The sequence below is a fragment of the Anguilla rostrata genome, chromosome 7 (genome assembly GCF_018555375.3).
Source record: "Anguilla rostrata isolate EN2019 chromosome 7, ASM1855537v3, whole genome shotgun sequence".
Lineage (NCBI taxonomy): Eukaryota > Metazoa > Chordata > Actinopteri > Anguilliformes > Anguillidae > Anguilla > Anguilla rostrata.
In genome coordinates this window covers 19,355,449-19,371,967 of record NC_057939.1, presented here as the reverse complement: position 1 = coordinate 19,371,967, position 16,519 = coordinate 19,355,449, and the positions used below count along the sequence as shown (strand labels likewise).

The window sequence follows — 16,519 nt, the reverse complement described above, 5'->3', positions numbered from 1 at the left end:
GCAGTAGTGCTCTTAAGCACCTAGACAACTCTGTTGGAAAACTTTTAGGCAGAAAGATGAGAAAGTGTCACGCAGGGAGCTTAAAATCATTTTCGGTGGGGCACGGACCGCCGGGCCCGGGCAGTTCCTCAGTGTCCGGCGCGGAGAGTGAGAGCGCTCCGAAAGCTCCTGATCGGAGTCGTCGCTCCGCTGATGTACGGCCCCCCGTGCCCGGCGGGGGCCCCCCGGCCCCCGGGACGCCGGAGCCATATACTGTGGCGGGGCGGCGGCGGGCCTGACACCCGCGCCGGCACCTGGCGGGGCACCCCGCGAGAGGACCCGAGATGCATGAGCGCTCTGCCATCTGCTGCGGGGCATTCGTCAGCGGCCCCGGGGCCGTGCCAGGCCAGGGGCTTTCCCAGGGGCTGTCAGGCTGTAAAGGTTACTCCGCCCGCTCACTTTCAAAAGCGCCGACCGCATGTACTGCAGGTCAGGGGGCGGCAAAATCGCTAATAACAGTTTAGGTTCCACCCTGTATTACTCTGCATTTTTGACATGGCGAGAATTTGTTGGGGCCTTTACATTTTGTGCATTTTGTGGTTTCCTGCACTAAATAATATTGCCTTTTAGCGTGGTCTAACCCAGCGTTTCCCGACCTTTTTCCTTCTGCGGAACACTTTCCAAATTTACAGAATCTCATGGCACACCACTCTCAAAAGCATAAAAAAATAAACACCCTGCAGCCCCCCTCCACACACGCACGCACGTAGGCCTAAATGTTCTTTTGGGGTTTTAATTAAGCAATATGCATTTTAATGACATTTATTTTGGCTTTTGTGAATGGGATTTGTTCATTTGAGTTTTTTTTAATTAATCTGAACATTAAAAATTTTTAAAAGATTTTTCACATGGCACACCTGACCTTGCCTGACGGCACACCAAAGTGCACACCGGTTGGGAAATGCTGCTCTAACCTGCACAAACCAACCTGCAGAGAGTTTGGTTTATATACTGTTTGATCCTGAATGCTTCTTGTCACCCTGTAATAAACATAGTATTTTCTCATTTATGAACTTAAAGCCATTTTATGGCCTGCTATGATGATGCTGTGGACCTACAGTATGGCATGACAAGTAAAACTTGGCAATATGTTGCCATGTCAATCATGCAGCGCTGGAACAGTTTAAAATGAGAATTGAATAGCAGCTGAGTTAAAATTTCAAATTCCATGAATTGGTGGCAGCTCAAGTTCACATTGCCGAGACTGGGGAGTACAGCAGTAGTGCCTCAAAACATCATTTAACAGTATGCTATGGCATACACATGTGCATCATAAAATATACCATAGCATCGTTCGCACAGCTAGTACAGATAACAGAGTATCTTAAACTGAACTGATGAATAAGTGAGTGCCCTGGTGCATCCTGCACTGTGCTTGCTTACCTAGACTAGAATGTTACAGAAGCTCCAATGTTGCATATTGAATATTGCTATGAGGGATTGTCCAGCTATGCTTGTTACAGTGCAGTCCATTAAAATGTGGACACCGGTACATTTTTGCTTTTTTGGCTCTGTACTCCAGCACATTGGATTTGAAATGAAACTATGAATATGAAGTTAATGTGAATTTTTTTTATTTCCATATCAGGTGATCCATGTTGGAATTATAGCCTTTTTATACATAGCTGCAAGGTGAAGCACCGTCTAATGAATTTTTGGGTATTTGGTTAGATCTGAGCACATAAGATGTTTTTGTACACCTCTGTACACTTGCTGCTGCCATCAGAAATCACATAACACCACCAGCAGCATGTATCTCAGATGAAGGTTGCTTTGGATCATGATCGGTTCCTTTCTTTCTCCACACTTTCTTCTTTTTTGTACAATCACTTTTGTACAGGTTAAAACTCATTTGGCCATTTTTACCAGTGGTTTGCATATTGTGCTGAACCCTCTGAGTTTATGTTGGTATAATCTTCCCGTTATGCTAGTCTTTGACATGTCCTTGCCTACATCCTGGAGAGTGTTCTTGATCTGATCAACGGTTGAAAAGGGTTCTTTTCACAACTAAAAGTATCATTTGTTCATCCACAACAGTAGTCTTCTGTGGTTAGCAGGTTGTTTGCTATTGCTGAGCTCACCAGTGCATTATTGTTCCCTAAAAATGTGTCAAACAGTTGATTTTGACACACCCAATGTTTTTGCTATGTCTCTGATTGATTTATACAGATTCTTCAGCCTCAAGATGGCCTGCTTTACTACCATTGACACTCACTTGGTCCCCCATGTTGAGAGACAACAGCAACAGAATCTTCCAAACCTTTTGTTAGCTTACTTGTGAATGAATTAATGATGCAACAACACATAGCTGGCCAACAAACAGCTGAGTAGCAAATTTTCCCTTTACTTTTGCTCCCTTAAAATGGGGGCACTATGTAGAAACATGGCTGTATTTCCTACATGGATCACCAGAAATGGATATAAATACCCTCAAACTAAAGCTAACAGTCGGCACTTAAACCTCATACTCATTATTTTATTGCAAATTTATTAGTGTAAATAATACACTGTAATTTTTATAAAGTGATGTAGTACACAGCCAAAAAAACAAAAAATGCGTCACTGTCCCAATACATTTATCTGTGTATATGTATGGACACTGGCCCTGATCGAGTAGATGTCAAATGTCAGTTAGCTGCCAGAATGCTGTGGCTGTCTGGAGAACTATATTAGGGGCCTGGGGGAGGCAGTGAAGGCCCCAAAACAGAATTTGTTTGTACAGAAACACGACTCTGAACTATCCATTTTGAGGGAGTAGTTTTTCATCAAGCATGCTGGCATGATATGACAGTAACCCGGAAGCAGAAGATCGAAAATTAGTTTCTGGTTTTATGGCTGTGTGGCAACTGCAGAATAAATATAAGCATGAGTCAGTGAGCGAGTGGTGCTACGCTGGACATAGAAATAAATTATTACAGCTGTTATGAGGGAAAGCGTTATTGGTCTGAATGGTGGTGACTGTTTTCTGAAATCATCAGCCTTTACACCTATGTGATCTCTGTCTCGGTTATGTGGACTCTAGCAGTTAAACTGGCATTTGAAAAGTGCAAACTTGGAGTGAGATCCAGTTTCAAGCTCACTTGTGAGCGTGGAAGCAATGCTGGCTTGTTCTCGCTTGGTACCAAGTAAAGGAATTCACCCAAAAACATGATACAAGCTGGGACTACTGCTCAAACAGACACATCTGAAGAACTGAAAACAACCGAAAACACCATTATTGTTGTAGTCCTACTATCTGCAAACTGTCCCTCTCCCTGTGTAGCACAGCAGAAGCGTTTATGTCTTTAAAAAAAGCAATCCAAGATATACTGAGCTGTCATCAATACCCCGGGAAATGCAAGGCATGTGTGGTTGCTCCCTTCTGGCTCCAGAGTATCTGTTTCACATGTCTGAGGAGTACTGGCCCAACTACGACCACCGCGGAGCAGAAGTGCAGTTCCACAGGGACTTCCAGATGTGGCAGCATCTGCAAGCACAATGCTGGAGGTGAGCCTCACCATGTGGTGTTTTGCACACAGTTTGGGACAGATAGATTTGGTATCTTTGTAAATTGGTTCACATAGTACGTGAAGCCGAAGATTGTTTATATAAACAAGTTAGACTCCTTGTGATGCTAAAAATTGGAGTGGCAGGTGGCCCAAGCTGACATTGACATTATTTCTTCTGACACAGCCTAGCAGCAAAGAAGATGGCAGAAGTGTGCTTACTGATTTACACACATTCCATGGCTAGCTGCTTTTCCCTCCACTCCAATGCAAGACATACCAGGTGTAGTGCTGTGATGGTGCTATATCTTGCTTCTGGCCTGAACGCCTGTTGAATTAAGAATGGTGTTTACGTCATATTTACCAGTAGAGGGCGCCCACACACCCTCTGGGATGACATTCTTCTTATGGAGGGAGACTGCTCGGGCAAAAACGTTTATACGATTTGCATGAAGAAAATGCGTTTAATGATGCTTAAAAAATAAAAAATACAATAGTTTTGCTTTCTAACAATGGTAAAATTCTAAGACAGGAATTGCATCCAATATAAGAAAATATTATAATGTGTCATGTAGCAAGCCTGTGGTAACTGATTTTACATCATATGGAAGCAATGGAGTATTTTCTGATCATTACTTAGAAACACGTTTGAAAAGTAAAACTAGGAAAAAAAACTTGGTATTTGTTTTTGAGGGTAATTTTATTTGATTGTTTTTATTTTTTATTTTACTACGGTCTGCGCTGCGCACCACCTGCTCGGAACTGACGCTCAACACAGAGGGCGGGTTGTACCAGCCCCAGGTTTTTTATTGGTTTAGAGTATTCCATGCTTGCGCTGACGTATATTTTGTGCGTCGGTACATGTTATGATTCAGCCGGTAAATCACGGTACAAAGGTTGAAATTCCCAGATAAGCTTGCAGAAAACCATGAATCGATCGTTTTCAGTAAAAGATACACGATACGATGATTTGAAGTTTGTGTGTGTCCACGATTTGGTCAAGGGCTAGCCACCGTTTCTATTGCCGAAACTGTTAGATTGCTAATATCAGCTAATGTCAATAACAAAAAACAAAAAAAAGTTAACGTGTTAAGTGGAGCTAGATTCAATGCGCTATTGCAGACATGAACAGTGAAAACGTTTCTATTTGTGAGAAGATTGTGTCATCTTCATACATACGTCAGGGATCTCAGGCTCGTCGGAGTCATGAACAGCTAATACGAGTGCTGCTAGAGCAGGTAATATTCTGTCTGTTTTAAAAAAACAGTTACCGCATAAATGAACGATACAAGGTAATTGCAGTTTAGCGTTATGTGAAATGGTGCAAATAAGAACACTTGAAGTGTGAATAATAGTTTTTGTGGTCTTAATGGGATTGTTTCAAAGCAGAAATGTTAAAACAAGGGTCAGAATGTTTGACTGCAGTTTCATGGTATTGGAATAAGAATAATGAAAAAAAACTCAGGCTTAAATGCACCAGTGGCACATTCAGATGCCGACTTGAATTTGACTATCTCACTGTGAAGGGAAAGTGTCCTGAGGAAGGATGGAGTGAGAGCACCATAGAACTCTTTCTGAGTGAACTGGCGGTGATGGACAGCAACAACTTCCTGGGTAACTGTGGGGTCGGCGAGAGGGAAGGGAGAGTGGCTTCTAGCCTAGTTGCCAGAAGACATTACAGGTAAATTCCACAGCTGAATAAATCCGTCCATCCATTGTCTATACTCACTTATACCTGGGCAGGGTCGCAGGAGGTGCTGGAGCTTATCCCAGCATGCATTGGGCGAGCGGCAGGAATACAGGAATACACCCTGGACAGCTTGCCAGTCCATCACAGGGCCACATACCATTCACTTACACAGTCATACCAAGGGGAAATTTAGACTCTCTAACCTAACCTGCATGTCTTTGGACTGTGGGTGGAAACTGGAATACCTGGAGGAAGTCCACGCAAACACAGGGAGAACATGCAAGCAGAATAAATGACCATTTATATAAATTACAGCTATGAGACATTGTCATGAAAGCTTCAGCAGGGACAACTCAGTTTCCCAGTATCTCAATAATCAAATCTTTCAAAATCTTTCATCTTCATCTCATTTGTATTTTGTAAATAGTGCTCAAATTACATATATTTATATGACACAAATGTAGTATATGGTCAGTAGCATTGTAGGATCAACGCCTTTTTTAAAAACAGATTCTTTATGTTTATTCTGTATTAGCTGAACTGCTTTGGATATTTTTTTTTCCTACATGGAACCTTTGTATTTCCCCAGACTTATTCATGGAATAGGCCGCTCTGGAGACATTGCTGCCGTACAGCCCAAGGCTGCAGGCTCCAGTCTTCTCAACAAGCTGACCAACTCAGTAGTGCTGGACATTATAAAAGTAGCAGGTGTGTACTGGCTAGTTTTCCTATATCCATTTAAAATTGAACTGGGTTAATAAAGTTGAACAATGGCAACCACCTGAATTGTAAATCTGTAGATGTCCTGAATAGTCAGTGCAGATTTCAAAATAAATTGAACGTGCCCCAGGGCAAATAAGGTGGTCATCAGCCGTTTATTGATGTATTTTGACATTGCATGGCAACAGCACAGCAGCATAGTCAGTATGTCCAATGGCAGCATGTAGCCTACCCTTCGTCCAGTAGCATTATTTAATGTAAGAACATTCCACTCTTAAAAAACACTTGAAGCCAACAAAAGGGTGATGACCATCATTTATTTAAAAAAATACCACTGCAAACCAGTGAAACTATATGCTGTAAAAGCTGTTCTAATAATATCGGACCATTATAACTGTCAAGGAAAGTTTTGAAGGAATTAAAATTAAACGGGTCAAAGCACTTTGATAATTGAGTGTCCTCCCTGTAAAAGAAGCGTGACTAATACTGTTTGTTTTTATATGGAGGTGTGCGGAGCGTGGCTAGTTGTTTTGTGGTCCCCATGGCAACGGGAATGAGCCTTACACTCTGCTTCCTGACCCTGAGGCACAAGAGACCCCAAGCTCGTTATATCATCTGGCCTCGCATTGACCAGAAGTCCTGCTTCAAAGCCATGATAACTGCAGGTGAGGGAGTCCTTGCATTAGCCCACTTAACCTGATTATCTTTGTCTCTTTGCTGGTCTTTATTTGTCATCAACACACTTGCTTACAGTCTGCTTGATGTGCAGTCCCTTCTCATAGTTTGATTGACACCTCCCTATGAATGCAGCATACCCTGTTCTGTCAGGAATCTCTTATGTCCATTTTTGCACTTCTCCTATTTTTGCCTTCGGTGTCGGTAAGGAACTCGGCAGTAAGTAATGGAGTCCTACTGTATGTCTGTCTGAATGATCATTAGTGACAAGTTTTTTTCTGTTTAGAGAAGCATCTCAAGTTGAGTGACATCCTTTTACCTTTTTTTTTGTACTGTACGGGCTCAGACCTAATGCCAACATCTTTCCCATTTTTAATTTTGGCAGGGTTTGAACCGGTGGTGGTTGAGAATGTTCTGGAGGGAGATGAGCTGCGCACAGACCTTGAGGCAGTGAAGAGGAAGATTGAGGAGCTGGGTGCTGAGAACATCCTGTGTGTGCACTCCACCACTTCCTGCTTTGCCCCTCGTGTCCCCGACAGGTACACACTGTGTCCTGCTTCACGGTTTAAATTATTAACAATTTCAATTTGAGACTCTATTTATGCTGTTTAATGCTGCTTTGCAACTGACACCCAGGGAAGTACTCACTGAAGTATTTCAAACCTCTCCAGGGACTACAGGTTAAAATGAGCCCTTCGGCTGACTTGTGTAGCATACCAGAAACAGTAACATCCAAGCTGAAAATTATACTCTGTCAAATAAATGAGATTTAAAAAAAAATAGAATGGCAGTTTATGTTTCTGATGAATTTTTACACTGTCCATAAATGTTCTGTTTATAAATGGGGCTTATTGGGCAATGAAAGTCACAGGTAGCATCTCTGTCTCTCACAAAGCTTTGTGCGATGGTATATACTGATCCATAAAGGTAGCATCGAAATCATTACTGCAGCACTTCCAGCTTATTGCTACTTTACAGTTAATTAACTTAAACTGCCAATAACCAGGGACTGAGTGTCTGCGAGGATCTATGATAATGGTGATTTTTACGGGTGTGATATATGAACCGCACTGGCTGGCACTGGCTTTGCTGCTACGATGGATTGTAGGAGTCGGATCATTGCAGAGCGCAAAAGGAATCAAAACTCCTCTACCACAGAACTAATTCTGAGGATGAAAGAGAAATGCCTATGAAATATGTGGCATATGCATACAGCAGTCTGTTTCTACACGTTATGTCATAACTAGTAACATAACTTAAAATTACATGGTGAGTGAGGTTTGTCTTAATTACCTGCCAGAAAAAGGCATTTCTAAGCAATATGATTTGAGTTATAAAGAACACGGGTACGTCAATAATACAGTATTTAATTCAGGCTGCACAAGAGTACACATTTTCAGTTTGTTTAATTTTGTGACTGTTGACCTGCCATTTTGATGAACTTTGTCGACATGCAGTTGTGCAGCATGGCGGTGTAGTGAAAATAGCACTGCTCCCTCACAGCAAGAACAGTTTGCATGTTCTCCCCATGTTCATATGTGTTTTTCTGGTTTCCTCCCACAGTCCATGCATGTCCAAGACATGCAGTAGGCCCATTGGCGACTAAATTGCCCATAGTTATGAATGTGTGAGCGAATGGTATGTGTGAGCCCTGCGATAGATTAGCGAACTGTCTGGGGGTGTATTCTGGCCTCATGCCCACTGCATGCTGGGATACGCTCAAGCCCCCCTCCCTCACTTCTTGCGACCCTGACCAGGAAAATGTGGTTTAATGATGGATGGATATGCAGTTGTAACAGGGGACCAGATCCAAAGGAATACAGGCCATCCTGATAACATAGAAATGTGCCCAGGAACCCGTATTTGCCAACAAGAAAACAGCCCTTATTGCCATGGAATAATTGGTGGCGAGATTTATTTATGAAATGGCAGAAATATAAATGTGTTTTTGTGTCATTTTGCAGGTTGGAAGAGTTGGCAGAGATGTGTGCCAAACATCACATCCCTCACATAGTCAACAATGCATATGGGGTACAGTCGTCTAAGTGTATGCACCTCATTGAACAGGTATAATGCTGGCATTTCATAATAATCCACACTGTTTTAAAACACCCACACAACATTCACTTCATTGGCAATTCTCTAAATGTAACTGTATTGTTGGAGTAGTTATGTTGCATTTTATAGCACGTTGCTGTGAACTAATCTACTCTATGGCTCATTAATATCAAACTATATTGCAGTTTAATAATAAGCATTAGTTGGCTGGCTAACCATTCATATGTAATAAGTTCCAGTAATATGAAATCCTTGCCCTCTTGCCATTTCATAAAATAAAATATCTTGTCTTTGAATTTAAAGATTTTATCCTTTTGTGACCTCTGTGGTGGAACGTTGTAAGCCTAGACTGAACGCTTTTAAAAAAGGCTCAAGCTTAATAATTACCAATGTTTTGTTTTTCCTTCTCCTTGTCAGGGGGCACGTGTTGGAAGGATAGATGCCTTTGTTCAAAGCCTGGACAAAAACTTCATGGTTCCAGTAGGTGGCGCCATCATCGCTGGTTTTGATCAGTCCTTCATCCAGGAAATCAGCCGAATGTACCCCGGTTAGTCCTGTTATGCGCACAGTATTTTACACTTCTCTTTCCTATAGTTAAATGTTTGTGGCAGTTAAACTTCTGAGAATTCTTCTGCGTCTTTGCAGTACTGAAATGTGTCCTTTCTTTTCCCCTGTGTGAGAGTAGAGTCTTTAATGGTGAATTTTGCAAAGGGTTTGTTTGGATCATTTACTGGTTGGTTTTGTCAAGGAGGCAAGTGTTCTGACCCCACACCTACACCCGTGCTATTGTTTGCTCTCAGATGCTGCTCAGGGTTTAGTTTTGAACATGTCAGTTAAATTAGCAGCTATCAGACACTTTATATTCTTATCTCTGCAGCCCTGAGGCTGAAGTGCACGGTGTGCTGGTCTTCATTTTTACTCGCCATTTAATTGGTCGATTAAAGCAGTTTATATACACCGTTAATTCACCTCACCTATTTCATGGGACTGATTTCGTTGTTGATTTTATGGTAGAAGCAGAAACCAGCAGACCCTGTTCAGGGTTTGGCCTTGCTACTGTTACAGTTAAATAAGCGGTTATCAGACACTGTATGTTTTTGTCTGTAGACCCGGGGTCTGCAGCCCTGGTCCTGAAGAGCTGTGTGGTGTGCTGGTTTTCAGGTTAAAACAGAAACCAGCAGACCCTGCGGCTCTCCAGGACCAGGCTTGATGGGATCACATACATGTAGATATGTGATGTCATCATCATTAGATACAGGAGATCTTTCTGCAACAGAACAGCTTGACATATGTCATCATCTAATTACAGGTTGACTTAATTGGATGAACGCAGTTCATTGGATAATATTTCCACAGCTATTATTTGTGGTAAAAGCACAGCGATGTGTTTTTAATTAATTAGTTCTACCTCCTAGCAGAAGAACTGTGCTAATTAGAAAATCCAGGTGATTGGAACAAAATACTGGGGAGGACTTTTTACTTTCTGAACCTGGATTTTCCACCTCTGTCTACAGGTAGCATAGTACCATAGGAGAGAGCTAGCATTGATTGGAGGAGAGATGCATCCCTCCCTGATAATATAGTGCTAACACAAGGAATCATGGCTGGCTTTAGCCAAGCGTGTGTCATCGCACTAGTAGTGCTAGCTGTAGGCAGCTAATGACCTAGCCGAGTCTCAAACCTGCACTCTCTGCGGTAATGGGGAGGGCCTTTACCAACTGAGACCCTCAGGAGCCCAGTTCCTCTTTCACCCTGCTCTGAGAACATGGCCACTGAGGGGTGCAATTTTCCCTGCGCCCCCAGGCCGAGCTTCGGCAGCCCCCTCCCTGGACGTGCTCATCACCCTCCTCACCTTGGGCGCCAGCGGCTACAGGAAACTGCTGAGGGAACGCAAGGTAAGGCAGCGGGCGTTAGCATCGCGCAATGCGCCGTCCCCATGCCGACGCTCGCCGTGTCCGCTCTGCTGAGAGCGCGGAGTACTGCAGCTGCCAAGGCTACGCCGTAGCGAGCAGAAATTGATCCCGGGGAAGCTGAGTCGTTCACTAAAGGACCCCCACCCATCGCTTTCAGGAACACCTCAGCAGCACGCTAGGTGCTGCGATCTGCGATTTTATATTGAACCAGGTGCTCTGTGTGCTGGTGCTTTGAAGCATACGTGCGCTTTGTATCACGGTCAGGCTGCTGTCTTATAAGCTTGTGCCTCTCCTCGCTTAACGCGATATTAATCACACATTTACATATTCATTATCATTATATCACAGTATTGTCATTATTGAGAGTTATTGAGAATTATTAATCATTACCATTACATCTGTGGCTTCATTTCCACAGTGATTCTAGACTCTGGGTTTACTTTAAAGTTTCCCAAAGGGGACATTTGGATACAGTGCTGCTGCAGTGCAATACATTTCATCCATTACGGATGCAGGAAGAAAACACTGCGCGCGGACACCGCGTGCGCACCATGCGTCGACCCTCATGCAGACGCATCTGGAGAGCATGTCCTTATCCCCTGAGCTGACAGCCGAAAGCCCCCAAACACCCAGAGGTCTCACCTGCCCGTGCTGGACAGACGTATTTACAGCGCTTTGGAAAGGCCCCTGGCTCTTAACAAGTGGAGGGATTGACAGGACCTATCGATTTACGCGTGCTCCGCTCATGAATATTTGATGTAAAAATCCCTGCTGATGGAATATAATTGCACGAGCGGAACTGAAGGATATCCCTGCATCCTCTTAAAGGAGTAAAACGATCCCAGATAATACAGGAAGAAAAAAATGAATATTTCCTTCCCTCGCTCGGTACTTTGAGTGGGCCATTTGGCTAAGAAACCCTGGTTCAGTTGCCCTTACTTATGAGGATATAACACTACTTCACAGATGAAGGCAATATCCTGAAACACTTTCAAACTTTGACTCTTTAGCCTTGTCTTAATTGAAAAAACTTTTGTTTTCCCCTATTTTCTACCAGTTTGGAACTACCAATCATATTCACAGGCAGCTTGTCTCCTCCGCTATCAGTTTGGGAGAACACAAACACGTGTTGTCAGGCCACTGATTCTGTTCACACATCTACACACAGAGCCATCTAGAAGATCTTTAATGAAGGTTGCTACTGCTGCTGTTAGCCCTGAGCCGAATCAGTTTCTATTTAAAATATTAGCAATCCAGCCCTGAGGCGTCTCGCTACGCAGTGTTATGTGGTGGGCGGCGGCGGGGCAGATTCGTGAGGCGGTTCGGCGAGGTCAGAGCTGGGGGCGGTGGATCGGGGGTTGGGCCTGCTGGGCGCGAGTGTTGTTTTGTTCGGTGTTCTCCGCTCCCGTCCCCGGGCCGGGCCGGGCTCCCCGCCAGCGCGGCGGCTGTGTCCCGCCGCATACCGCCGGCCTCCTGTCCCACTCCCAGAGCCCCGGAGGGGAAGAGCAGGAGCTATTTTTACACTCGCTCGCCCGCCCTACACCGCCCTCCTCCTCGGTTGTAAAGTACAAAGAGAGAGAGAAATAAATAAATAAATAAATAAGTAAATAAATGAAAGCTGCTGGGGCATCAGTTTGTGTCCCTGGTGCTGCCTGCGTAAAAGCGCTCAGCTGGAACATATGGAAGGCTCTCCAGCATTAGCAGCGTCAGGAGATCGTATTTAGAACCGTGCAGCCTGGGAAGTTCGTCAGGAACACGGCTGTTTCTGTTTTTGTGAATTCTGCAAAAAAGCTCAGTCTTTCAGTTAGCTTCAGTTAGTTTTTTTTTTTTTTTTTTTTTACAGACTTTGCATTATTACTGTGTGTGTGTGTGTGTGTGGGTGTGTGAGAGAGAGCGAGAGAGAGAGAGAAACTGCAGAGAGTGTCTGGTGCTCTGAGCACAGAGTGTGTGAGAGAGTGTGTTTGGTGCTCTAAGTAAGGTGGGTTAATTATTGCACAGAGAGATTAGTTGTGCGGTTTTAGTGGCTGTAGGTGGCTCAGTGCCGGTTTTGGTTCAGTGCTCTGCCCTCCCCCCCCCACCCCCCTCACGGCAAATGATTTTTTTAAAGACAGCCACTACAGCCTGCACCCACGTAGCCCCCTTGACGGTAAAGATATCTGTACGCTACCGTCTTGGGTTTCCTGGATAACGGACGCGATCTCGGTGCCAGCGCTGCGGTGTGGATTACGCAACTCCCCATTAAATTCTCACTCCGCGGCAATTTGCACCTTCTTTTGTTGTTCCCCATCACTTAATGAGACCTCACGGCTGTGCGACTTTTATCACCGCTGTACTTTCCGGGGACTTTGATTGCTCTGCGTACAGTCCCACAAACACTTTCCCGGCTACTCATTACCGTGTAATGAAAACCCACAGGTGAGTTTCGAGTTATAATGGTGTTTCTAATTTAGCGACGCAGCCGAGGCAAAAGGAGTTAATGGTTCTAAAGCGAAGCCCCGTCCCGGAGCGCCGGCGTGTCGGTGGCACGCCCGCCGTCGGGAAATTGCCGGATTAGCGGCAAACAACCCCTGCCGCGCGAGGTGGGGCGGGGGAGGGGGGGGATGAAACCGCTAGGCTGCTATTCATAGATCTTCATTTGCATTTGCTGAAGGAGATGTACGGCCACCTGGCGCAGGAGCTGCGGAGGCTGGCCGAGGCGCACGGGGAGAAGCTGCTGAGCACGCCGCACAACCCCATATCGCTGGGTGAGCCGGGGGGGGGCGGGGCCTCTACACGTTACCACTTCCCTAGCCTAGCCTCGTCTCCCCACAGGCTAGCACTGTGTGCTTTTCCACCCTGTCCAATAAGTGCTGCTGCTGTCTGTGTGCATTTATGAATCTGAGAATGACTGGCTACATTGCCTATGTATGCTCTTTGAAATCACTCCAATGCTGCTCCAAGGTTCCAGTGGCACATATTTGCAATATTTATTTATTTAGTTTTATTAAATAAATAACAGAGATGCCTTAGATACATTTTTCTGTTTAACCAGCAGTATTTCTGCTCTGTTGAGTTGGGACTCACTTAAACAGAAGCTGCAGCCCACAGAAAATGCTAGTCTGCAGCCGCTGAAATTGCAGCACTAGATATCGCCTTCTGAAGGTGATTTTGTCCTGAAAGCGGGCAGGTGGGCAGTGCGGGCGGCCGGTTTAATGCGCACCTGTTCTGCGGCTCCCTCTCTTTCAGCCATGTCTCTGGACAGCCTCCAGGACCGTAGCGACAGAGCCGTGACACAGCTGGGCTCCATGCTGTTCACCAGACAGGTGTCTGGAGCCAGGTGAGCGCCTCCAAAAACAGCCCCCCCCCCCTCCCCGCGCCGGGCCGCACCTCAGAGACCAAATGGCCTTCCGCATCGGCGACGACAACGGCGCAGAGCACCAAGAGTAATATCGGTCCCGTCAAAACAATCTCCTCCATTCGGGCTCCGCAGTCGCACACGTGAAACCAGGCCAGCTCAGGTCCATTAACTTCCTTGCAGTCTATTACTGGAACAACAAAGGCATTCGTTTGGAAACTGAAAGTTCCTTTGAAAGGAAGGTCCTCTGAATACACAAGCACTTTCTGAAAGTAATTGTGTTAGCATCCTAATGAGAACGGGTGACTTTGCCGGCGTATTAATCTGCGCGGGTTTTCATTAGTGCAGATGGCGCTTAAAGCTCACCTCTGTTCTCTGGGGGCCTTCCAGAACTTTCCTCTTGAGCTGTCGCTTAATTGGCGGTGCTGAAAAAGAGAGGACTCTAATTTTATGCGTTTCAGATGGTTCGTTTAATTTCTGAGTATTTGCTTTTCGTTTCGCTTGCATCTTATCTTGCTGAGAGAACAATTTTCTGTGGAGTCTGCAGTAAAATGGATTTTAGATGCATAACAATTCTCCATAGCATGGACACCAGAGTGACTGCAGTGGTGACATCACGGTTTTTTTATTTAATGTGCGTTAGAAAAAATGAAGTCACAGGCAACGGGAGTCAGCAGCTTCTCGCACATTCCCAGCTGTCATTGATGTGTTGTTGAGATGGTTTTAAAGTCCTCTGGCTGCTCTTGTGAGCGTACCTCCCCATGAATAGACTTGGATGGCGGGCACACGTGTGGACATCAGAGATCAGCCGCTCTCCTGTTTTCCGGGGTCATTAGCATCTACGGCTGAACCCCCCCCCCCCTTCCCCTCCCCCGGGCCCTTCGATACTTAGGGTCAGGAGATCAATAGGAAAAGACATGGGGCAGAACTAGATGAGGGCAGCCTCTAGTTTGTTAATGCACTCCTCCTATCCAACTGGCTCCCCCACGCACATCAGCTCAGGGTCCTACCATTGATTTTCCATTGGAGTATAGACAGACGCTTATATAGTGTTCTCTTGTAGGGACTGCACACGTTTCTAAAAGCGAACGCGCTGAGGATGACTTAAACTGCGTGCTTGTTGCTAACCAGAGAATTATCGGCCCACTCTTCCCTTTCCGTCCTCCGAAGTCACCAGCAGTGCAAACAGAAAGAGAGGAACACAGCCGATGCCTTGTTTCCACAAAGACAGTAAAACTCCTTCACTGTGCAGATTTCGTCGACAGCGGAGAGGCGTTGAGGGAGCTCCCTGACTGCAATTCAAATGAGATCGCTGAGCTGCTACCGATAGCGCTGCCGCAGTGCGTCCTGCGGGCTTTCGGTTTAGCCGTCGCTATCGAAAAAGGCCCAGAGCGAGATCACGCACAGGATGTTATTTTAACACTCTCCCGGGGATATACCAGGATCTGGCTTATCCAGGGTGTGGCTGGTCACGGTTAATTGCTGCCTCCAAACTCTGTTGTGATGGGAGATAAAAGTGAAATGAAATCAGCCTGTTATAATTAGTCCTGCGTGGCTCTGCTTTGGGCTGCTGACAATGATGCTTGATGCTGATTTTCCCTTCTCACGTGACCCAACCCCTCCTGCCTACTGCTTGACCTGTTGGAAGAGAAGGGTTCCCAGCTGCAGGGTAACGTCTCTGTGTTGCAGGGTTGTGCCCCTGGGGAACGAGCAGGTGGTGAGCGGGTACACCTTCAAGGGGTTCATGTCCCACTCGGAAGCGTACCCACACCCGTACCTGAACGCCGCCTCCGCCATCGGCATCACCCGGGACGACGTGACGCTGTGCATGAAGAGGCTGGACAAGTGCCTGAAGAGCCTGAGAAAGGAGGCCGGCTCAGAGGAGACCAGCACAGCACCCCCTGCTGGGGAGAATGATTCTGCAGCAGAGTGAATAGGTAGCACTCAAAGGGCCCGATTTACTGTGCTCATTAGCTTGTGCCAAACATTTTAGCACATGCAAAGCCAATAACATGACCGATGATTGGTCACAGTATTTGTTTTGCACCAGTCATTGGTTGTGTTATTAGCTTTGCGTGTGCTAAAACGTTTCGCGTATGTTAAAGGTCTTAAATCAGGCCCAAAGCCTTAAGCAGTGCATGCTTCCATTTGTGGGCGGGGCTCGCTGCAAGACAACTCGGCCTAAGTCAGTATATCCTTCTTCATGAACTGCCTGACTGCTGAGGTGTACACAGAGTTTGTATTCTTGGTAGTTAAACCATTTTCTGCAAAGCTCTGACCTTTTAACTGTGCCTTTAGTCTCTTTACCAAATGAGAAAACCATTCCTGGTGTGATTATTGCTGAAAATGTAAAATGCTGCCTGTGGCAATATGGACGATGCTCTGAGCCTTGAATGTGTTTTCGCTGAATAAATGCTAATTTCCTCTAAATCGTTTTTTTGTGTTTTTGCCTTGTTCGGCATTGATCAGTCGCTGTGTTGGGGCAGCCATGCTTGTGATGTGCGGGGACTGGGATTGCCCAGTACGCCGTGCTGCAAATGTGACCAACTGGACCGGGCTGTCTGACAGGATTTCAATCAGATGCTCGTAAAAATGCTGGCTGAAG

At 45.4% G+C, this 16,519-nt stretch overlaps 1 protein-coding gene across 1 annotated transcript; it reads left to right on the top strand.

Moving 5' to 3' along the window:
- The first annotated feature begins 4,352 nt into the window (after nucleotides 1–4,352).
- On the top strand, nucleotides 4,353–16,344 carry sepsecs (Sep (O-phosphoserine) tRNA:Sec (selenocysteine) tRNA synthase). The gene is made up of 11 exons (XM_064343481.1): nucleotides 4,353–4,762; nucleotides 5,051–5,205; nucleotides 5,804–5,922; nucleotides 6,441–6,599; nucleotides 6,995–7,148; nucleotides 8,574–8,676; nucleotides 9,085–9,214; nucleotides 10,471–10,562; nucleotides 13,231–13,324; nucleotides 13,806–13,896; nucleotides 15,604–16,344. The coding sequence occupies exons 1-11, from the start codon at nucleotides 4,649–4,651 to the stop codon at nucleotides 15,845–15,847; spliced, it is 1,455 nt and encodes a 484-aa protein (XP_064199551.1). The 5' UTR covers nucleotides 4,353–4,648; the 3' UTR covers nucleotides 15,848–16,344.
- The last annotated feature ends 175 nt before the right edge of the window (nucleotides 16,345–16,519 follow it).

What these genes read in the sequence shown, in the direction of transcription:
- sepsecs (XM_064343481.1), top strand. Translation starts at nt 4,649, where the DNA reads ATGAACAGTGAAAACGTTTCTATTTGTGAGAAGATTGTGTCATCTTCA. An exon ending in GTTGCCAGAAGACATTACAG is followed by an intron (nt 5,206 to 5,803) that starts GTAAATTCCACA and finishes GTATTTCCCCAG; the next exon opens with ACTTATTCATGGAATAGGCC. An exon ending in GCCCCTCGTGTCCCCGACAG is followed by an intron (nt 7,149 to 8,573) that starts GTACACACTGTG and finishes GTCATTTTGCAG; the next exon opens with GTTGGAAGAGTTGGCAGAGA.